Source organism: Xenopus tropicalis, chromosome 2 (genome assembly GCF_000004195.4).
Source record: "Xenopus tropicalis strain Nigerian chromosome 2, UCB_Xtro_10.0, whole genome shotgun sequence".
NCBI classification, from domain to species: domain Eukaryota; kingdom Metazoa; phylum Chordata; class Amphibia; order Anura; family Pipidae; genus Xenopus; species Xenopus tropicalis.
In genome coordinates, this window is record NC_030678.2 from 83424523 (window position 1) to 83445702 (window position 21180).

The 21180-nt window shown below is 39.1% G+C and overlaps 1 protein-coding gene across 14 annotated transcripts in view; it reads right to left on the reverse strand.

Annotated features, from left to right (window-relative positions):
- Positions 1–9018: 9018 nt before the first annotated feature.
- The window catches only part of epb41 (erythrocyte membrane protein band 4.1), a 111448-nt gene continuing 99286 nt past the window's right edge, over positions 9019–21180 (reverse strand). For all 14 annotated transcript variants that reach the window (XM_018091524.2, XM_031896904.1, XM_018091519.2 and 11 more), the window contains 5 exons: positions 17590–17718; positions 17084–17185; positions 13258–13338; positions 12391–12499; positions 9019–10391 (listed from right to left, as the gene is read on the reverse strand). In XM_018091524.2, the coding sequence (XP_017947013.1) occupies positions 12401–12499; positions 13258–13338; positions 17084–17185; positions 17590–17718 (411 nt within the window). In that variant the 3' untranslated portion in view covers positions 9019–10391; positions 12391–12400. The remainder of the gene's footprint in view (positions 10392–12390; positions 12500–13257; positions 13339–17083; positions 17186–17589; positions 17719–21180) is intronic.

A 21180-nucleotide genomic window follows, 5' to 3' on the forward strand; every position in this document is an offset into this window, starting at 1 on the left:
GATAACCACAAAGCAGCAATGGAGACAAGATACAAGCTGGAAATAAAGGGCCCGATAGTTCCTCATCCTACTAGGAATTTTTGTTAAGGTTGTGGCTCAAAATCATCTGCCGGTTTCAACATTCTGAAAACAGAGAATAAATCAACCTGTGTCAGAATGATGCAATAACCACACCCCTGATGTCATAGCTCTGCCCCTATGTCATCAACCTGTGGCACGGCGGCAACCATGTGAAAGTCCCAGCCATGCCCAATTATGTCAATAACCCTTGTGTTGCTGGCAAACTGTGCCCATTCTCCTGCAAGCCCTGCCCCCTTCATGACCTTATTGTACTTTAAGACTCATGGTCCCCCCTCTGCCTATGGACCCCTGAGTGCAGTCGTGTACCCACCAGATTGTGGCCCTGACCATAAAGTGTGAGCTTGACACAGTTTTATACAAAAGTAAAGCTTCTGCTGTTTAGTATGGAAGACAGTACAATATATCAGTAAGTGTATGCTATTGTACTTTAAAGACAAATCACACCAATGTTGTTCACATGGTTCAACTGGCGCCTGGGTTTCTTTATGGCAGAGTTTCCATAACTTTCACTAAGCCATTATAACTATTAAGCCTTTAGCATGTGGCAGTCTGTCTGTGTTCTACACTGTACTTTATTTATATATTCCTAAACTAAAAATGAATTTCTGCATGCCACTGTAATGTGAGTCATTAGTATATAAACAGTGCCGCAATTCATCACCTATGCCTGATTTTAAACTATGTGCTGCCCTTTGGTATTGTAATATCATTATTAGATGCTTGTATTGTTTTTAGATGTACAGGTATGGGAACTTTTCCTCAGTACCCAAGCTTTTTTTTTTTTTTTTAGATAATGGATCTTTCCATATACACGTTGTGTTCCACCTGTGCTCGGCACTTACATGTGCCTGTGTTAGAACAGCCCCATAAGGAAGAATGGCATGTATTTCTTTATGCGCTCCCCTGTGATGGAACGCAGGAGAACACCACCACAGGGGAGCGCAGGAAAAAATTCTTACAGACTTCCTGACTGATGTGCACCCCCCTCTTCTTGTTCAGCACAGGAATTTGCTATAGGGCAAACACTTACCAGCAATGATTAGAAGCAGATGGCACAAGCCCTTGCGCAGAAGAGGGAATCAATTCAAAACCACTTCCTGTAATCTGAATTTTCACTTTACTAGTTAAAACACTGAACATGAAAGTATTAAAATATTGGTGATTTCCACTAAAGGTTAAAATCCTTGGGATCCCTAGCTAGTGAATAACGGAGGCAAATCATTAGTAGTTGCTTTCTGTCCTCAATAACTAAAAGTCCAATAGAAATCCATGAATGACCATTGTTTCCTTTATAGAACATTTAAAGCAGTGGCTCCCACTGATCTTTCCCACTAAGGCTCCAGCGAATGTAGCAATAAACCTCCGCTGCCCTGGTGTCCACTTGGTGCTTTGATTCAGTGTTTCTCCCTGTGCTGTGGGATTGGGGCACCGATAAGGTTGTGTGGCCAATTGGATGCATAAACATTTCTAGTGAAAGGCCCTCTATTTAATCTGGTGAGCCTGTCTCTGTATTTATAGAATATTTAAAATTGTAACTGGTAGCCAACAAGTTCCTTTATATATATATATATATATATAAAGGTTGTTTTAACTTGATAGGTTGGGAGCCTCCTTATGGTATAGTAATAGATCGCCTGATAACCTCAATCACTACACAATATGCCTTGGCACACTCAGGACAGTAAAGTTCGATTGAATGATAATCTGGAATGAGGTAGAGGCAATCTGATTGCTGCCCAAAGTTATGACCCTTAAATTCACATAACTGGACGATAATTTCCATAAATGCCTGCACATACAGTGAAATCAGGCAGTAAGGTTCAACCTCCTTGGGTTTTCTGGCATGGAGTTGAGAAACTTCATAGTGTTTTAAGCATAAAGCCTGTTGTTTTTATTTGCCTACTGATAGGCTGCCATTGTGATGGCAGATTCTGTTAATGCCTTTAAGAGAGGCCTGGATGAGTTCTTGAACAAGCATTGTATCCAAGGCTATTGGATATGTATATATATAGTTTATGTATGTGAGTGTATAGATTGGTAAGTATAAGTTGTGTGTGCTGGGTTTACTTGGAAGGGACTTGATGGACTCGTCTTTTTTAAACCCAACTAAAACTATGTAACTATCCCCTATTGGGCTAATGGGTGTAGGATCAACTTTCTGCTCTTGGCCCCTGTTACTGTAAAACTACCAGCACCCACTTCATTTCTACTGTGAGGTGTATCCTAAAAACAGTTGCAGGGTCTCAGGCAAGCAATGGGAAGAGATAGTGGAGTTTATTTATCAACACCAGGCAAAGTTGTCTGTGGGCAGTAACCCATAGCAACCAATCAGTGATTTGCTGTTGGTAGAAAACTTAATACAATAATATGATTGGTTGACATCAGTTACTGCCCACAGGAAAATTTGCCCAGTGCAGATAAATGACGCCCACCAGTCTTGGTGGTGCCTGGGGGCAGTAGCTGCTACTTGTGGGCAATATAATGTTGTCAGTTCATAATGCAGGCAGCCATGGAGCTGTAAGTCAATCATCTGCTTCTGTGTATATATAAATTCCCAAGGTGAGGAGCTTTTGTAGAAAGAGCTATACTGTAAATGCAGCTACATTTGTAAACACTTTTATCTAAAACTATAGAAAAATCACACTTTAAACCAGTTGTAGAAAACTGCTATTTAGCTTGGGGAATCAATCTCTTGAACATTCTGAGGGCAGCTTTTAATACTCCAGTACAGTATTCTACAAAAACACAAGTTAGGCTTTGAACATTTCACTCCCATAATGACTGAATTACTAACCTTCAACCATAAGGTGGCGCAAGCGTCAAACGCTGAAACATTCTAGTCTAAATACTCTGCGAGAGAAAGCATCCAATCAAGAACCTACAGCTCAATAGCTTCCACATTTAACCCTTCCTGAATAGCTGTGCTGATATGGCATTGCTTGCTAGATGCTATATGTACACACAATAATAAATTATAACAAATTAGGAGATTTTAATAGGAGATGTATAAACAGCTTTTTATTTTTTTGGTTTCCATGTGTTGGAAATTTAAATTTGCTGAATTACATGGAGTTGGCCCAGGGCTTTGCTATGGCACCGGCATCTGCTAACATTTGTATGCCCCAAGGTGAAACCTTCATTATCCTTACAAATGGGGTGATTGTTTTATATATCTTTAGCTATGTACATATATTGATTTGTATATAAATACAAGCCACTCGCATATATGCTCCCAATTAGTTTTCATTGAACCATAGGATGAGCAGCATTTTTTTAATATTTTTGTATGGTAAGGGGTGGTAGGCGCTCCCTAATTTAATGCTTGCTCTCCCAACCCCACCCCTTTAAGGACAACCTTGCAGATAAGGAGTTTATAAGCTGAATGGTTTCTTTGGGAGAGGTTATGCCAAAAAAGAGAAAAACAGGTATAGTCTTTCTCCCCCCAAATAAGACCTTTTTCACTAGGTTATGACTGACCCAAGGACACTGACTTGATGGGGCACATCAACTATTTGCATACTTCGTTCCAAATTCAAAAACTTTTAGTTTGAAAATAAGGCTTGATTTTGCCAAGGACAACTCCCATTGATTTCTATTGAAACTCGCAAGCTTTTACCAGAACTTTTTTTTTTTACCAAACCTCGAATTCAAGATTTTTTTAGCTCAAAAAAAATTGAATCATGAAAACAAATCACTCAAGCATTGATAAATTTCCCCCTTAATTTAATAATAGGTATTATTTATTCATTTACTGGTATTTATATAGCAAATTTCTGCAGTACTTTACGAAGATTATATATCATTTACATCAGTCCCTGCCCCAATGGAGCTTACAATCTAAGGTCCCTATCACATTCACACACAGTAAGGTCAATTTTATCTGGAGCCAATTAACCTGTCTGTATGATTTTGGAGTGTGGTTGAAAATGGGGGTGCCCTGAGGAAAACCACACAGACATTAGAAGAACATACAGATACTATGCAGACAGTGCCCTGGCTGAACTTAAACTCAGGACCCCAGTGCTGCGAGGCAGAAGTGCTGTAAGACTTAGTACTGGCCTAGTACAGTCTAGTAACCAGTTAGATGCTTTCACTAGCAGAAGAATTTTTCATTTCAGTTACACTCACTGCCTGGTAATTTTCTAGGGGGACTTTTAGTTTCAAATAAAAACTATATACTGTATCATTTTTTTAGGACAACTTAAGCTTATACACAGATTTACCAAAGCATGTGGCCTATAGCAACCCTGAAATTAAAATGCTGTATAGGAATTAATAGCAACAACAATGCAAGGATAGTTTACCCCTTGTATTGGCTACCAGTTGTTTTTGTATGTAAATCTATATGTTCAATGTATACACCCATTTATTGTATAGCACTGCACATTTGGTGCTTTTTAAATATGTATTAATAATAATCATAATAGTAATAATAATGCCAAAGCAATACTGCCATTATATTGACCTGCTTGTTGTGGGGAGTTGCCATCACCCACACTCTCTGCACTGGCAGCTTTGGTAGAAGAACTTATCTTTACATTCTTAGCAGATGTTTGGCAGGCAAACAAAGGCCCCTTCTTTCTACCTGGCTTCCTCCTTTCGTTTTCTGCATGATAAAATTAAAAGGTTAATACCAAACTGATATCCTAAGGCATTCTAGCTATGGGTTATAGAAATGGAAATTTCAGGCTTGGAATGACATAATAGAATTCTGTTTCTACAGTTAGATTACCCCCTTAGTATCTAATACATAATATAAACTGCAGCACAAAACTCAAGAGTTCGGTCCATGACAACCAGGGCCAGATTACTTTCTGAGGCGCCCCGAGGCCGCCCCTGTGTGTGTCCCCCTCTGCGCATGCGCGAACGTGCCCTCTCCCCAGTGCGCATGCGCAAACGCTCCTTTAAACTCCCTTACGGAGCAGTGGGGAGAGGTCCCGACTGCTCCGTATGGGAGTCAAATTTAAAAATTTTCTTGCGGCGGGGCGGCATGCCGCCCCTAAACTTCTGCCGCCCTAGGCCTGGGCCATTGTGGCCTCTCCACAAATCCAGGCCTGATGACAACAATGCATTATTGTCCTCTGCCTGAAGCACCTGAATCTGTGTTGCCTGCCATTGGCTTTAATTAAAGGGGGAACAATCATGAAAAATATTTTTATAATATTAAAAATATAATTCCAGACTAACATCTTGACAATTTATAGCTTTTAAACATTTTGCTCTGTTATAAAGTTTTGGCTAATTATTAAAACAGCATTCCACCCCCCACCCTCCAGAAGCTCTGTCTCCCTGGTCTACATCAGTAACACAGAAATGAGTGACAGAGCAAAATGAAAGCTGATTTGTTGTGGGGTGTCATGAGGCCACACCCCTTAGCAGCAAACACGTGCAAAGGGAAAGTAAAGAAATGGAGCCAGGCTGGGCTGGGTGCTGATGAAACTGCATTTGTACATATACCGTATATCCCAGTATAAGCCGATCCTAATATAAGTCGAGGTACCTAAATTTTACCTATGAAATCTGGAAAAACGTATTGACTCGAGTATAAGCCTAGGGTGGGAAATGCAGCAGCTACTGGAGGGGGGGGGGGGGGGCGGGTGTGCGGCGTGCGTGCTGAAAAACTCGGCTTATACTCGAGTATATACAGTAATAGTAAAGCACTTTTTTTAAAGCACTATTGCTTATATCTTTTGTATCCACATATACACAGCACTTCAGGCTCTTTTGCATTTGGGTTTTGTGCTGCTCACCAGCAGCCTTAGATGCACTGCCAGTCACCCTCCTGCAATTTACACACGCAGAAACAGATCTTACTTCCATAGCCAGATACAGGGGTAAAAGAATGTATTAAGACTTCATCCATACCAGTGACAGATCAATTGCAGCAATATTATAGAAGTTTCTTGATTGGCCAGCTGAGTCTAGTTAGGCCCACCTGGTCAGTCTATAGCATTTACTCTGCTACACCCAGTCTATGTTGGCGATATATTCTGCTATTGATGAGCTTGCATACATATAAAGAGTGACTACAATGTTATTACACAAACAGCGAAAGTTACTGTTCCTACATTTAATTAGTAGTAGTAGTTTGCCTTTTGTGTAGTTATACAAAAGGCAAATTGTAGTTTTAATGGAATGTGCAAGTGGATGCCCTAAAGTTATCGTTTAACTACAATTACCACATGACCTGCCAGCTCCCTTGGCATGTATGTTTTAAATTGTTGGGCCTTTGTGCTAAATAACTTGATTGCTGCTGCTCAGAAATGTGGCTTCTTTCATGTATTTCTCATGAATAACCAAGAAATAAAGTTCTAGGTGTTTGTTAGTGAGTGAGATGGTAAGTGTCAGACAATGTAAGGGTGAATTGGATTGCATTTTTAGACCTTCATCAAAGTCTTTTCGCAGGTGGGAGTTAAAAATTAAGATGTCAGTCAAATGGTTGGATCACTCCTACTCCACAAGCTGCCGCAAGCTCCCATTACAAGGGTATTTCCTCTTCGGCATAAGGCAACATGACTTTGATGTATTCAAACTGATCCATGATGGTGTGAGATAAATAGGCCCAACACCATAGTATGAGAAACATCCCCATATCACGATGCTTGCGCCACCATGCTTTACAGTCATCAGAGTGTACTGTGCCTGGAATTCGGTGTTTGGGGGTCATCTGACAAAATGTCTGCGGCTCCTAGACTCAAAAAGAACAATCTTGCTTTCATCAGTCCACAAAATGTTGTGCATTTCTCTTTAGGCCAGTCACTGTGTTCTTTGGCAAATTGTAACCTTTTCAGCATGTTTTTTTTTTTTCTTTCAACAATGGGACTTTGCAGGGGCTTCTTGCCAATAGCTTGGCTTCACATAGGCGTCTTCTAATTGTAACAATTCTCACAGGTAACTTTAGCCCTTCTTTAATCTTCCTGGAGCTGATCACTGGCTTTGCCATTTTGGCTATTTTTCTATCCATTCAAATGGTAGTTTTCCTTTTTCTTCTACGTCTTCCAGGTTATGTTTGCCATTTTAAAGCATTTGAGATCATTTTAGCGAAGCAGCCTATAATTTTCTGCTCTTCTTTATGTTTTCCCATCTCCAATCAGCTTGTTAATCAAAGTACGCTCTTCTTCTGAAAAATATCTGGAACAACCCATTTTACTCAAGTTTTCAGAGCAGGGCCGCTGCTGGCCAAATGGGTGCCCTAAGCAGAAATTTATTTTTGTGCCCCCTCCCCCAAATATTACGGACGTAAAGATAAAATAATTAAAAAAAAAAACACCTACTATAGGGGCCAAAATAGAACCAATTGCCCCCATAAACAGTACCCCCCATAGACAGTTGCCCCCACACAAAGTGCCCCCAATTGCCTCATACACAGTACCCCCCACACAAAGTGCCCCCAGTTGCCTCACACACAGTGCCCCCCATAGAAAGTACCCCTAATTGCCCCCATAAACAGTGCCCCCATAAAAGTACCCTCCATACACAGTAGCCCACACACACAGAGTGCTCTGGCTTATACATTGGGGAGACAAAACAACCTCTCTGTAAGAGAATGGCCCAACATTGGCGGGCAAACTCCTCAGGACAAGACTCAGCAGTCTATCTACACCTCAAAGAAAAAGGTCACTCTTTTGAGGACAGTAACGTGCATATTTTGGACCGAGAGGACAGATGGTTTGAAAGAGGTGTGAAAGAGGCCATTTATGCCAGCCTGGAAAAACCATCCCTGAACAGAGGAGGGGGCCTGAGACACCGCTTGTCACCAACATACAATGGCGCGTCCTTACCCCGGCAGTTTCACAACAGTTCACACTTCCAGTCATGTACTTTGAAGGATTAACACCTTCATCAATGAGAATCTTGGTATCATTGTGATTGGATCATACCTTCTTACACCTGTCAGTTTCAGCTAACACCTAACTGAACAAGTTCAATGGAGCCATTGTGATTGGCTGTCTGTGACTCTACTACCATCAAGAGTTTAAATACCGGGGAATTCACTACCAGTCATTTGAACTGAAGAAGCCACTTGGATGAGTGGTGAAACGTTTTCAAGAAAAACTCAGAAAAGTCCAGTTGTTTTAGACTTAATTCTACTAGATACTGTATATCATGACCTGGATGAATGAGAATCTTCATAGACTCCTTCTCTCTTATGTCGCGGCAACAGGCACTACTATAAGGTTGCGCCTCGCCGCTGACGTAAGAAGTCATAGGCACGGGCGCAACCTTATAAAAGGGCCTGTTGCTGCGGCATAAGAGAGAAGGAGCTGCTGCCAAGCACAACATTTCCTGCCTTTCTACCTGTTTTTCACACAATGAATGACCTCACTAATTGAATTTACTCTACTACACCTACAAGTAAATTATTTGCCATGTAGAAATGGCAAAAACAGTAATTGATCAATCAGGTCAGTGATGTCTGATTACTGCATTACTAATAGTAATGCAGAAATGTGCTGGTCTTGGGTGCCACCCAGTTGCTGTAAGTTGTCTGTGTTCACCCAAAATCAGTGAGGTATCAGGTAGGTGAGTGATTAAAGAGAATACATTTCTGTGCAAGTGTGTGTGTGAGGCACCGATTCAGGGAGAGGTGTCTTAAGATGGGACAGATATGTAACCGATCTATACATTTAAGGGGAACTCTACCCAAAAACTGTTTTTCTTGCATAATGAAAAAGAACATAATTCTAAGCAACTTTTCAACATACATTCAATAAAATGTGACACTTATGTGTAAATATAATTGCAGGTAAAAGTAGTAATTATCATTTTATGCTCTCTGGCTCTGACAATGTACCAGGAGTCAGTTCTTTAGCAGCTCTGTTCAGCTACTTCTGCTACATTATGTTTAGGAGTCAGAACCAGCAGAGCAGAGAAAAGCCAGACAAATAGGGCAAATAAATAAACACAATAGAAAAATAAAACAAGAGCACACTGACATTTGATTCACCAAAATTGTATTGAAAAAGAAAACCACATTTCCAAAGCTACAAATATTCATCTCAATGGGTAAACTTGCAACATAACAATGGTTTTTACTTCTTCACATCTTTAAAGCCATTAAAATGTGCTAAAATACAACCTATCACAATTTGTTTAGATATATAAAAATGAGATTAAAACCACATTTACAAATATCCTTCATTATTTAAAAGTAGAAAATAATACATCATGAGGTTTTTTTGGATTTTTGTGAATGAGATTCTGTTATTGTAAATATATTAAGAAAATGGTTAGAAAAGCAATTTTCACTCATTTTTCCTGTTTAATTATAGAAGTCCCTACCCCTGGAACCCTGGCAACACATGTAAAAGAATTATAGGAAACCCCCTCAAGGGATGAGACAAAGGTTAAATGGGCAACGCAGAGAACAGAAGAAAAAGTTGCCTATTTGCACAACTGGCTGCCATTGCCATTAATCACTTTTTCACGCATCACATCCACTTTCTAACATGGGATGGATTATGCTTTTCTAAAGAAAAACTATAGCTACAAAATACATTTGTCCTCATCTCAATTCACTAATGTATGTGTGCATGAAAGTGTATGTATGTATGTGGGTTGGTGGGAGGGTAGAAGGTATATGTACCTCTCAGTGTAACATGGGGGCTGGACAGATTTAAAAGCCAGTAAGCACATCCTAGAAAAGAAAAAGAACCACGTCAGTTCAAAGAGATTACAAAGCACGCACTTGTTAAAACATGAAAAAGTACTTAAATATATTTTGGCTCAGTCAGTGCTTGAGAAAAAAAATATCAAAATATTCTAAACTGCATAAACGCTCGGGTTTAACTTGCGTTTCAGTAAGTTTTGTTCTAAAGACAGCACAGTCACATCTACACTATGAGCAAAAATAGTGACGCAGCAATGGAGTATAAACAAAGTCTCTTAAGGGAACAAGAAATGGTTTGTTTGCGCTCCTAATGGCTGAACTCATGAAGTAGGAGCAACAGTGAAAAGCTAGAAAAGCCAAACTTTAACATTGTTATTCCCTATCCATCCCTATCCTATACATGAAGATGAAAATAAATCCTTTAGAAAAATTCATTCTGATATGGGAAGCCATTCCATTTCAACAGATGTTTTTTTAATGAGTTTGTAGCTGTGGCGTCACGCTCTAAATTGCTCCAGTGTCCCAGAGAAGGAAGTCTTTGATCAAACACAGAAATGTAGATTGTTAAGGTCAAGGTGAAACAGAGAAAGAAATTCCAGTGGTTGCTGACACAATGTTCCAGGGGTGAGGGATACTTCAGGGAACTTGCTGGTTTTCTGGAAAGTCTTTAATTTGTGATCCTGTTGAAGGTCTGTGCTGCCTGCAAAGAACCAAAACATACTGTAAGCATTCTACAGCCGGAGCAAGTGCACTAGGGCTAAACATTGCGTTGAAGTCAAATAAAAGCATGGGGAAATGGTATACTAAAGGCTTGCGGGGCAGTGGTATACTAAAGGCTTGCGGGGCAGTGGTATACTAAAGGCTTGCGGGGCAGTGGTATACTAAAGGCTTGCGGGGCAGTGGTACACTAAAGGCTTGCGGGGCAGTAGTATACTAAAGGCTTGCGGGGCAGTGGTACACTAAAGGCTTGCGGGGCAGTGGTATACTAAAGGCTTGCGGGGCAGTGGTATACTAAAGGCTTGCGGGGCAGTGGTATACTAAAGGCTTGCTATAAGTTGAATTCTACCCAAAGCAGTCTAAAGAAAGCATTATCTAAATACTATGCAGAAAGTTTCTGTCAGCAAATGACTAAAAACGCAAAAAAAAAAATAAACACACATGGCTCAGAACAAAAAACTTTATTGTTAAAATGCAGTTACCTTCTGGCATGGCAAGCACAAGGGAGTGCCCTATTTTGTAATTTTTTTGATAATTATGTTTTTGCTAATTTAACTTAAAGCACGGAGAGGGAACAAAAAAATAGGGGGGGGGGGGCAATGTTCACTTCTAATTCCTTGTTGCAAAAAAAATAAATAAATCTTGCAAGCACTTTGTTAAAAACTGTGTGCTTTGGTCAGAATAAATGCAATATTTTGTGGGTTTACACAAAACTCTTTGAATTTGTTTTACCAGCCTGTATTCCTATTTACCGTATATACTCGAGTATAAGCCGATCCGAATATAAGCCGAGGTACCTAATTTTGCCTAGGAAAACTGGAAAAACTTATTAACTCGAGTATAAGCCTAGGGTGGGAAATGCAGCTGCTACTGCTAAGTTTCAATAATCACAATAAAAAACAGTAAATTACATAAATTGAGGCATCAGTGGGGTATATTTTTTTAAATATTTATTTAAAAGAAAAACCGTAAACTAGCTCTGTAAGTGGAGAAGAGGGTCAACAAAAACAATGAGTACTACCCCACACTCATTGCGCATTGGCAAACTGGCAGCAGACCCAGTCCCGGAGGACACGTAACGGAGAATAAGTATTGCGTGGGCCAGGGCACTGGAGGGTCTGGTTGCAGGTGGCCTAATTTGCACACAAAGGACAGAGGGTGCTAGTCTGGAGGGACCCATGGCACCCGACTCGAGTATAAGCCGAGGGTGACTTTTTCAGCACATTTTGGGTGCTGAAAAACTAGGCTTATACTCGAGTATATACAGTATTTGGAAAGTGCCTGTCATTGGGCACGCGTGGCTGAATTTGGCTAAAAACACATGTGTTTGCTGACTTTTGCCACAATCCATCCCGTATGCAGGGAGACCTGGACCAACATTCATTCCTGTCACTACATTAGAAATGAATCAGCTTTTACATCTTTAGACTGATGGAGATAAAGACGTGTAGTATAGGCTTTAAGGGGCCTAGGTATTTTTTTTAGGCAGGGAAACCTTTCACCCCATTGCAGTGGGTTTGTGTCCCTTCATTCTCCTCTTGGCTACATATCATTCACTAGCTCCTGCACCAATAGGGTGGCATAAACTAACCTATGTTTGTTTGGGTTTTTTTTTTTTAATAGCAAATGCAGGGCCATCTATTGCCCAAGCAAGCTGACACCAAACATGTACAGTTAAAAAAAACAAAAAAAAAACACAGAAGTTATAAAAAGCACCTCACCAAAAACAAAATACAGATGAGTGCCCATGACCCCTACAAGTTATCGGACCACAGACAATTGCCTAAAATACACATTCTGATAATTTCAAACTGGGTATGTTTCTCTTCCTATACCAAACTACCAAAGTGCTTTAAAGCACAGTGGTAATGTGCACAACTTATTTCAATATTATTTTGCATAGTTATCCATTCTTCTTTAGATATAAAATAATGTATCATTTTAAGTAAATAAAGTTAATGGTAAATAAGGGAATGAAATACCTCCAAGTAGTTATTCTTCAGCTAGTTCCGTCTCTTGATGAACAACAACCTTGGTAACAGACATATCTGGGTGCTGCTCCTTTGCTTCCTTAATGGCTTGAACTAAGACCTGAGGAAATGCAATGGACACCAATGAGATTTGCCATGTGAATGAATCAGGACGAGTCTGCTTAAAGCACTTTGTTAAAAACAGGTTACTTAAGTCATTAGATTACAGATGACTGCTTTTGCAAACTACATAACTAAGCTTCTGAAATTGGACATTTAGTAGAAAAAGAAAAAAAAATGAAAAGTATGAATTAACAAATACTTGTTTTTTTAATATTCTTTCTAACTGCTCTAATTGCTTAGTTGCAGGCTAAACTGTTAATGTGTGCACTTGTACAGTAGTGGGCCTACTTATGCTGTATAAAATGAAATTTGCTGAAAAAATGTTGAAAAAAGCTGTGTAAAATAGATGGCAAATTTATCAAGGTATTTGACGCTGTTCCACTTTCAGTGGAAGGAAAAATATTACGCTATTACGCTGTTTTTTTATGTGGAGGAGTCTGGTGAATATTGTCTCCATTTTTTTACACTGCATAATACATCTGCCCCTCAGTGTATAGAAAAGACAAAGTACAAATGAGGAAAAGCATTAACATTGCTGGCAGTATATAATATGCATGAGACTGACTAAAGGTGAAATGGTTTTGTGGATGGCAAATGTGTTCAGTGACGAGAACAGAATACTGCATCCTCCTCTAGGTAAAAATAGGTTTTGACTAGCATAGAGAATAACTTTACATTGGGGGGAGGGTTCTAAGTGAGCGGGAGGGGGGGGGGGGGTTAAAAATAGCACTTGGTTTGTTATGTTGACTCCCTTACCTGGTCATGATCCAGGTCTCCGTCACCTGTGATGACTATCCTTTTCTCTATGCGAGTCTCTGAGATGCCACCTTTTACAGTCTAAAGGGGAGAAAAACGAAACTACCGTATATACTCGAGTATAAGCCGAGTTTTTCAGCACACAAAATGTGCTGAAAAATGTACCCTCGGCTTATACTCGAGTCCCAGACCCAATGCTAGCAAATCCTGCTGCCCCAGCCAACCCTATAGCGATTCCCACAGCCCCCACCATCTCTATAGCCCACACGCACAGCACAGACAGTCTCTCAAAATGAAACAAGTCAGTCTTACACAGTGGCCGATTTAAAGTTCCTTCAGTCCCAGTTAATGTCGCTTTCAGCATGTCGGCTTCCCACAGAAGCGTAGCGCTGTGATAGGAACCGCTGATCGCTTGAGTAATCCACAAGACCTTCTACCTGTTGGTGTGCTCCACAGTGGCGCCTGGGGCGGAAGTGACGTCACGCGCCCCTTCATGTTGTCATGGCCTCGTCTTCCACACAGTCACATAGATATACTGTCTATCTATTTATATAGATAGATAAACAGTATATCTATGTGACTGTGTGGAAGACGAGGCCATGACAACCTGAAGGGGCACGTGACGTAGCGCACCAACAGGTAGCAGGCTAATGTAGAAGGTGGTTCCTATCACAGCGCTACGCTTCTGTGGGAAGCCGACATGCTGAGAGCGACATTAACTGGGACTGAAGGAACTTTAAATCGGCCACTGTGTAAGACTGACTTGTTTCATTTTGAGAGACTGACCGTGCTGTGCGTGTGGGCTATAGAGATGGTGGGGGCTGCGGGAATCGCTACAGGGATGGCGGGGGCAGTATATAACTTTTCCCATTACTGTACATGTGACATATTACATACATTACATATATATAATACTGTAATATATATTTCCTATAGATCTTAATTATAGCTGGGGTTTTTTTTCAACATATGTTTTTAATGGAAGTAATTAATAAAGGATATATTTTTAACTGAAGCTGTCCTGGCGTGCTCCATCCAACAATATTTGATAGCCTCTTTAAATGAAAGGCTATCAGAATATATTGATCTTTATCTGAAGCCTTTGGTCCAACGGTTACTTTCTTTTGTTGTGGATACCAAACATGTTTTGCAACTATTAAGTGATTAAGGGCTCTGGCACATGGGGAGATTAGTCGCCCGCGGCAAAACTCCCTGTTCGCGGGCGACTAATCTCCCCGAGTTGCCTACCCCTGCCATCCCACCGGCGAGTCTTTTTCGGCAATTTCCTGAAATCGCCCCGCCGCGTCTGCCATCCCGCTGGCGACTTACATGTTCGCCGGTGGGATGGCAGGGGTAGGCAACTCGGGGAGATTAGTCGCCCGCGAACAGGGAGTTTTGCCAAGGGCGACTAATCTCCCCGTGTGCCAGAGCCCTTAAGGTGGCGTGAAACTTTTTCCTGAGGTACAGTTGATGTAGTGTCTCTGTATTCCTGTATTGCCCATGACAGGGGGTTACAGGCGATCTCATATCATCTTAATAAATATAGTGTGTATGGTGAGATTACAAAGAATTTTATCTTGGATTCGATCAAATACTTACTTTCTCACAATTTTTTTCTTTTTGATGGAGCCATTTACCTCCAGAGGTGTGGGACATCAATGGGTACTAAATTTGCACCCACCTACGCCAACCTTTACATGGGTTGGTGGGAAGAGTCCCACATCTATGGAGGTTACTCTGAATATTTATGTAAAAAAATTTTTATAAACACTATGTTGATGACCTCCTGTTTGTTTGGCAGGGGTCGGAGTTTGAGTTTTTGCACTTTGTGGGTGATCTAAATGCCAATGACCTGAATTTGAAATGTACTAGTGAATTCAATAAAACTACTATTTCTTTTTTGGACTTAAGGCTTGATGCAGTAGGCTCTTCTGTTGAAACTACTGTCTTAAGAAAAGCATGTGCCGGCAATTCCTTATTGAGAGCTGACTCTTGCCATCCTGGCCATCTTTTCCCTAGGACAATTTTATCATTTACGAAGGAATTGTAGCACTGATAGTGCTTTCTTAGAACAGGCTATTCTTCTGCGAGATTTTTAGATCGTGGATACACTATGAGATTGTTGTCTATAGCATTTAACAGGGCATTGCGGACTAAGAGGTTGGACCTTCTTGTGAACAGAAATGTGTATAAGAATGCCAACTTGGCGAGGGCTGATAAGGATAATCAGCTACCAACTTTTGTAACCGCTTTCAGCAATCAGTTTTACAAAATCAGAAACATTGTGAATGGTCTTATTTCAGTTCTCTATAATGATCCAGAATTGGGGCAATATTACGAAATGGGCGCAGGTTTGTGGCACGGAAAACACCTACTTTGGGGTAACATACTTTCCACAACTTTATGGAGATCTCAACCAATTAAGACCACTTGGCTTACTACCAAGGGGACCTATCGTTGTGGTGCACGTAGATGTGTGACTTGCACCCATATTAAATGTTCTACTAGTTTTCAAAGTACAGTGACTGGAAGGTCCTTTGATATGAAGTTTTATGCTAATTGCAATACACAACATGTTGTATATCTCCTAACCTGTATGAAATGTGGTGCCCAGTATGTTGGATGTACCATTCGCTCCTTAAGGGCTCTGGCACACAAGACACGGGAGATTTGTCACGGGCGACTAATCTCCCTGTGTGCCAGAGCCCTAAAAAGTAGGATGCGAGAACACATTAGACACATTGTCTCCAGTAATAGTAACAGTCCTGTGGCCAGACATTTCATACACTCTTGCGATTCCAATGTATCTCTTCTGCAGATTCAAGTAATTGATAGGATTTTTCCAGATGAAAGGGGCTCAGATATGCAAGCTAGGTTGTTACGCTTAGAAGTTAAGTGGATATTTATCGTCACCCTAAGGGCCTCAATTCTATATTTGACGTTAGCGGTTATATCTAGCCTTTCATTTCATTCTGTTTTGTTTGATTTTGTTTTATTTTGTTATATTTGTAACTAAAGAATTGTTTTGCTTAATTATAATTGAATTATAAATTGATTTATTACTTTTTCAATTGCATAAGAATATCAATATGCTCCATTTCTATATGAAGTCTGCTCGGGGCTTTTATGCCTTTCTTGTTCCGGTTTATTTTCCATATTGATTTTATTTGGACAGTGGGTGTGTTTTTTCTTTCTTTCATGATATGTCAATCATCGTTACTCACTATTTAAACCTTCCCATGATTGTGTGTCATTGCCTATGATTAAGTGCGCATGCGCACAAAACGTGTCAGGCACTTTGTTTTTACATGGAATAATAAAGACCGGCTTTTAGTAGACTTCTGTATCCGGTGTGCTTGGAGTCTCTTCGCTTTTCATTTTTGATACCTTTGTCACTTCATAAGTATGCGTTAAACTTCTTTGGGCAGTTGAATGCCATTCTGTTCTATGAAGCAATAGTAGTCAGTGCAGAGCACTATCACTCATCCAAGCACTAATGCGCATCAGAAGCAGAGAAAAATGTGGGCAATTATTTTCTGCACTGGAACAATTTTATGTAAAATCTATCATTATTGCTCTCTTTACCAAGCAATAATGCACTGAATGAATACATTTTGGACTTGGTCAAATGCCTACTTAAAATTAAGGATTTTGAAAAAATTGCAATATGTGAACAAATATGTGTCACTACTTCACCCCAAGATTTAATTTCACATAATTCTGAGCTCACCTGAATACAAAACCGTAAAATTCAGCTAACTCAAAATACTGCAAACATTTCTGGGATTAAGCAAAATTCTGGATTTGATGCATTAGCATGCCTCACCTTTGTGATCTGGGTGGTGGTGGTACTACTTGTGGTCTCAGAAGTGATGGTATGAGCAGTTAGGAGAATACCAGGTTCCTGGTCATTGTTAACATCATCAGACTGGAAAGAGGTAAAAACATAGCTATGAGCACTTTACTTGGAACAACAAATCATATCTACTGTGATTGGTCAGTCAAAACTACATACCTTGATTTTACATTTTCCCTTATTTTATACTGTATTTTTGTGCCCCCCCCAATCTATAATGCATTTCCCCGATTTTATATTTTCCCAGATTTTCAGATTTTACACTATTATTTTTTTGGGCCCTGAAAAACCTAAAATGGGGGTTCTACTGAATAATCAGTAATCAGAAGGGAAATGGGGTTGCTAAATGAAAAAGGAAAAAAGCTGGTAAATCAGTGGGTTGTCTTTCTGCTAAAACTGATCTTTGATATATTCTAAGGAAAATACAGTGTCATTAGGATATACAGTAACCAATCAAGGATCTAAGCAGAACTTACTCTGGCTGCTTCATATGTGATAGTTTTGGTCTCAGTATGTACCAAGGGAACCTCCTTGGTTGGAATCTCGCCTTTTTCACTGCTTGTTGCATTGGAGATGGTGACGGTTTGTGTTTTCACTAGTGGAGGCTGCAGAAAGTTGGGGATGGGATTACAAACTTTGAATTAAAAAAAAAATATATATCACATACTGCATGCATGTATTACCTTGCTGCCAAAATGCAAGTCTTCTAGGGAATGCTGCTGAACAGAATACAACTGTGGAAATTTTTGCATTAACCACCTAAACATAAGACTGGCAGTGGGGGTACGTAGCATAATTTACATACAAAAAGGATACTAAATTATTAATGCTTATTGGCAAGTTTATACAATACAGGCCTCTGGACACAAATACATTGTATATCTGAGCAGTTGGCATAAAGCATATTTGTGAGAGTGAGTAGCTTGTCTGTTATCACTTAATTGTAGAATCTAATAACTAATTCTGCCCAAGTGTAGGAACCCACATTTACTGGCCACCTGTTTAAAAGCAAACATCTTATTGCTTGTTATATGTTACTGCAATTGGGCAACCTTAGTGCCTTTTATTACATATGAGGGTTAGTTTGTATAGTCATACAGGTAAAACAATCAATGATCAATTCAACATCACTATGGAACTGATGTTATTATGGGCCAAGACTGCTTTGACCATTGTGTGTTCTAAGACTTTTGGAACATACAAGTGAAAACTGCTCAAAAGCATCAGTGGTTTTTAGATAACAAACCTTATGATGTGCATTACTGGCTGCCATTTTTACAGTGCACAAAGGAAAGTGAATTCTGGATTTATTCCAATAATGTAATGAGGAAAAACTCAAAAAGTACACACAAGGAAAATTAGTAAACAAATCCATATGTAATGATATTCCAGTAATATATGAAGATTTTCCAGTAATTAGCCAATAAATTACATTCAAAGATGTGTGTGCAGTGCTAGATGCAACAGTGGTTGAAATATTGTGTTTCTATAAGCACTGTGCTCGGTGCAATTATGCACATTATACATTTATGCATCAGTGGGAACTGACATGTTGTTTGCCATGGCTGTAGGAAAAATAAGCCATGGGGAGGGTCTTGCCAAGGATAATCAAAACACAAGAATTGTGGCAGTTGTGATTATACCACCAAAACATTAATTTTCTTCATATCTGTATTCACATCAACAGCAATAAATGTTCTCTATTTACAGTGTATGCAAAGGAAAACAAATTATTTTTTTCACCAAATCCATATATTTTCTGATTATGTCATATACAGATTCTTTCATTGTTCAGAGCTTTAAAGTCATGTGACTCATTTGGTTAGGCTGAAAAGTAAGGATTTAGTCAAATCCATTATAAAGCTCTGGGATTCAGCAAAATCCTGGGCAGGAACATTTGTTTAAATAAGGAAGATACTAAATCCACCATAACATTTTTGCAATTACAATTTGATCAGACAAAGCAAACTGTAGGTATGTTACAAGTTTAGTGCAATAACATATGATAAAAGAAAGTTCTCATTGATCACTCTTGTTAAATGCATTACAAGACAAAGCAGCACTGCTGCAGATTATTTGCATTTGTTTAGTAAAACTGTATAGTACAGACAGGCTCTGTCGTTCTGTTCTATGAACAGGCAAAATATAAATACATCATACCTTTTTTTTTTGCTTTGATATCTTTATATCAAGTATTGATGAACAAGTTTAGATGAACATACAAAGCAATTTTTTACATATGTTAAATAAAATCAGATTACTTTCTACTATACAGCATAAGAAACAGTGCTTAAACAGAGCATAAATAGTGCTATACACACGAAAATATACAAACATAATTAATACTAATTTTACCACCACAGTGAAAGGTTAAAATACACAGATAACAGTACAAAGGCATCTTCAATAAACTGAATATGGCTGGCACAGCAGTTTGTAAGGGACACAGGGTAATTTTGAAATATGGACACTGTGCTGGTTTGGTAATCTACCAAAGGATTGGAGTTAAAAGTGATGCAGAAAGGCTAGTGCCCTTATATGGGAAAGGAATCACTCTTACAAATGAGGGGTGTCCAAAGTAGAACCCACCAGAAGCAGCATGCCCTCAGCATTGCTTTGCAGAAAGTACACTTCTGATGTTTATGATGAGACTATGGTTAATTATCTTGTGAAGGGGCTACTTATGAATTATTTATATATATATATATATATATATATATATATATATATATATATATATATATATATATAATGGTTAACTATTTTACATTAAATTCATGATATATTTAAATCGACCTTGGAAAGTGTTTTAAAGTAAAACATTAAAAAAAAAAAAGTCTCTATTAGAATAAAAGCCTAAGCTATTTGTAGTTACCAATATTGGTTGTAAAATGGGCACTACTGCAAAAATAAAAATTTTATAGGTTTCATCTCATGGAAATAACAAACCATCTCAAAATAATCAATTAAAATTCTGTACTGTTTCTGATATAATCAAGTTACTCTTCAGTATCCTCCTCTCACCAGTGTCATGACATGCAGCTTTCTGTCAATCAAAATCTGACTATGAATTTTTATGCAGAGAAAAATGACCCCCCCCCCCCCCCCCCCCCCGTTTTCAGCCAGATGGCAGCAGCAGAAAAGTCACCCTTGTGCCATAGGCTTTGCTGGGAGAGGGTGAGTTAGCTAAAAGACATAAGAAATACCAGACAGAAGCAGTAAACATACTGCCATGAAGAACACAGCTTTGAAGAACATTTTTTACATATACAGGTATAGGACCCATTATCCAGAATGTTCGGGACCAAGGGTATTCCAGATAAGGGGTCTTTCCGTATTTTGGATCTCCATATCTTAAAAATTCAGTAAAATATTAATAAACCCAATAAGATTGTTTTGTATCCAATAAGGATTAATTATATCTTGGGATCAAATACAACGTACTGTTTTATTATTACAGCTTAAAAGGAAATCGGCTTAAAAAATCTGAATTATTTTATTAAAATGGAGTCTATGGGAGACCAGCTTTCCGTAATTCGGAGGTTTCTGGATAATGGGTTTCCGGATAATGGATCCCATACCTGTTCTGGGTATAACAAAGTTTTTATGGTGTTACTAGTATTTTAGAATTGTTAAATTTGAATATCAAAAGAACGATACGGTCACGAAACTATGTCAATAAATGGCATTTATTGATACACTTTTCCATGAATTAAATATATTATTCCTTCTATTTTCTGCTCTGTTCACACATTATTGATTTAGTCATTTGGTGAAGTGAATAAAGAGGTGCAGTTGGTAGAGAAAATCTGGAATGACAAGGTTTACAAGTGGCACGTCTCACAGTCTTTTCTTTCTTGGTGCCAGGGAGCTGACATTTGCTGCAGCGTAAAGTTAAAAAAGTCATTATGGATTCTGTAAAGATATGCATTAAGGGACATGTCTAGGAACAGACTCAACACTTGGCAGGCAATCATATGTTTCCTTCACATGTACACAAAGGAATGGAAGTATTTGCAACGCCACTTAAAGTTTTGCAGTGAGGGTATTATTAATATTCAGTATAC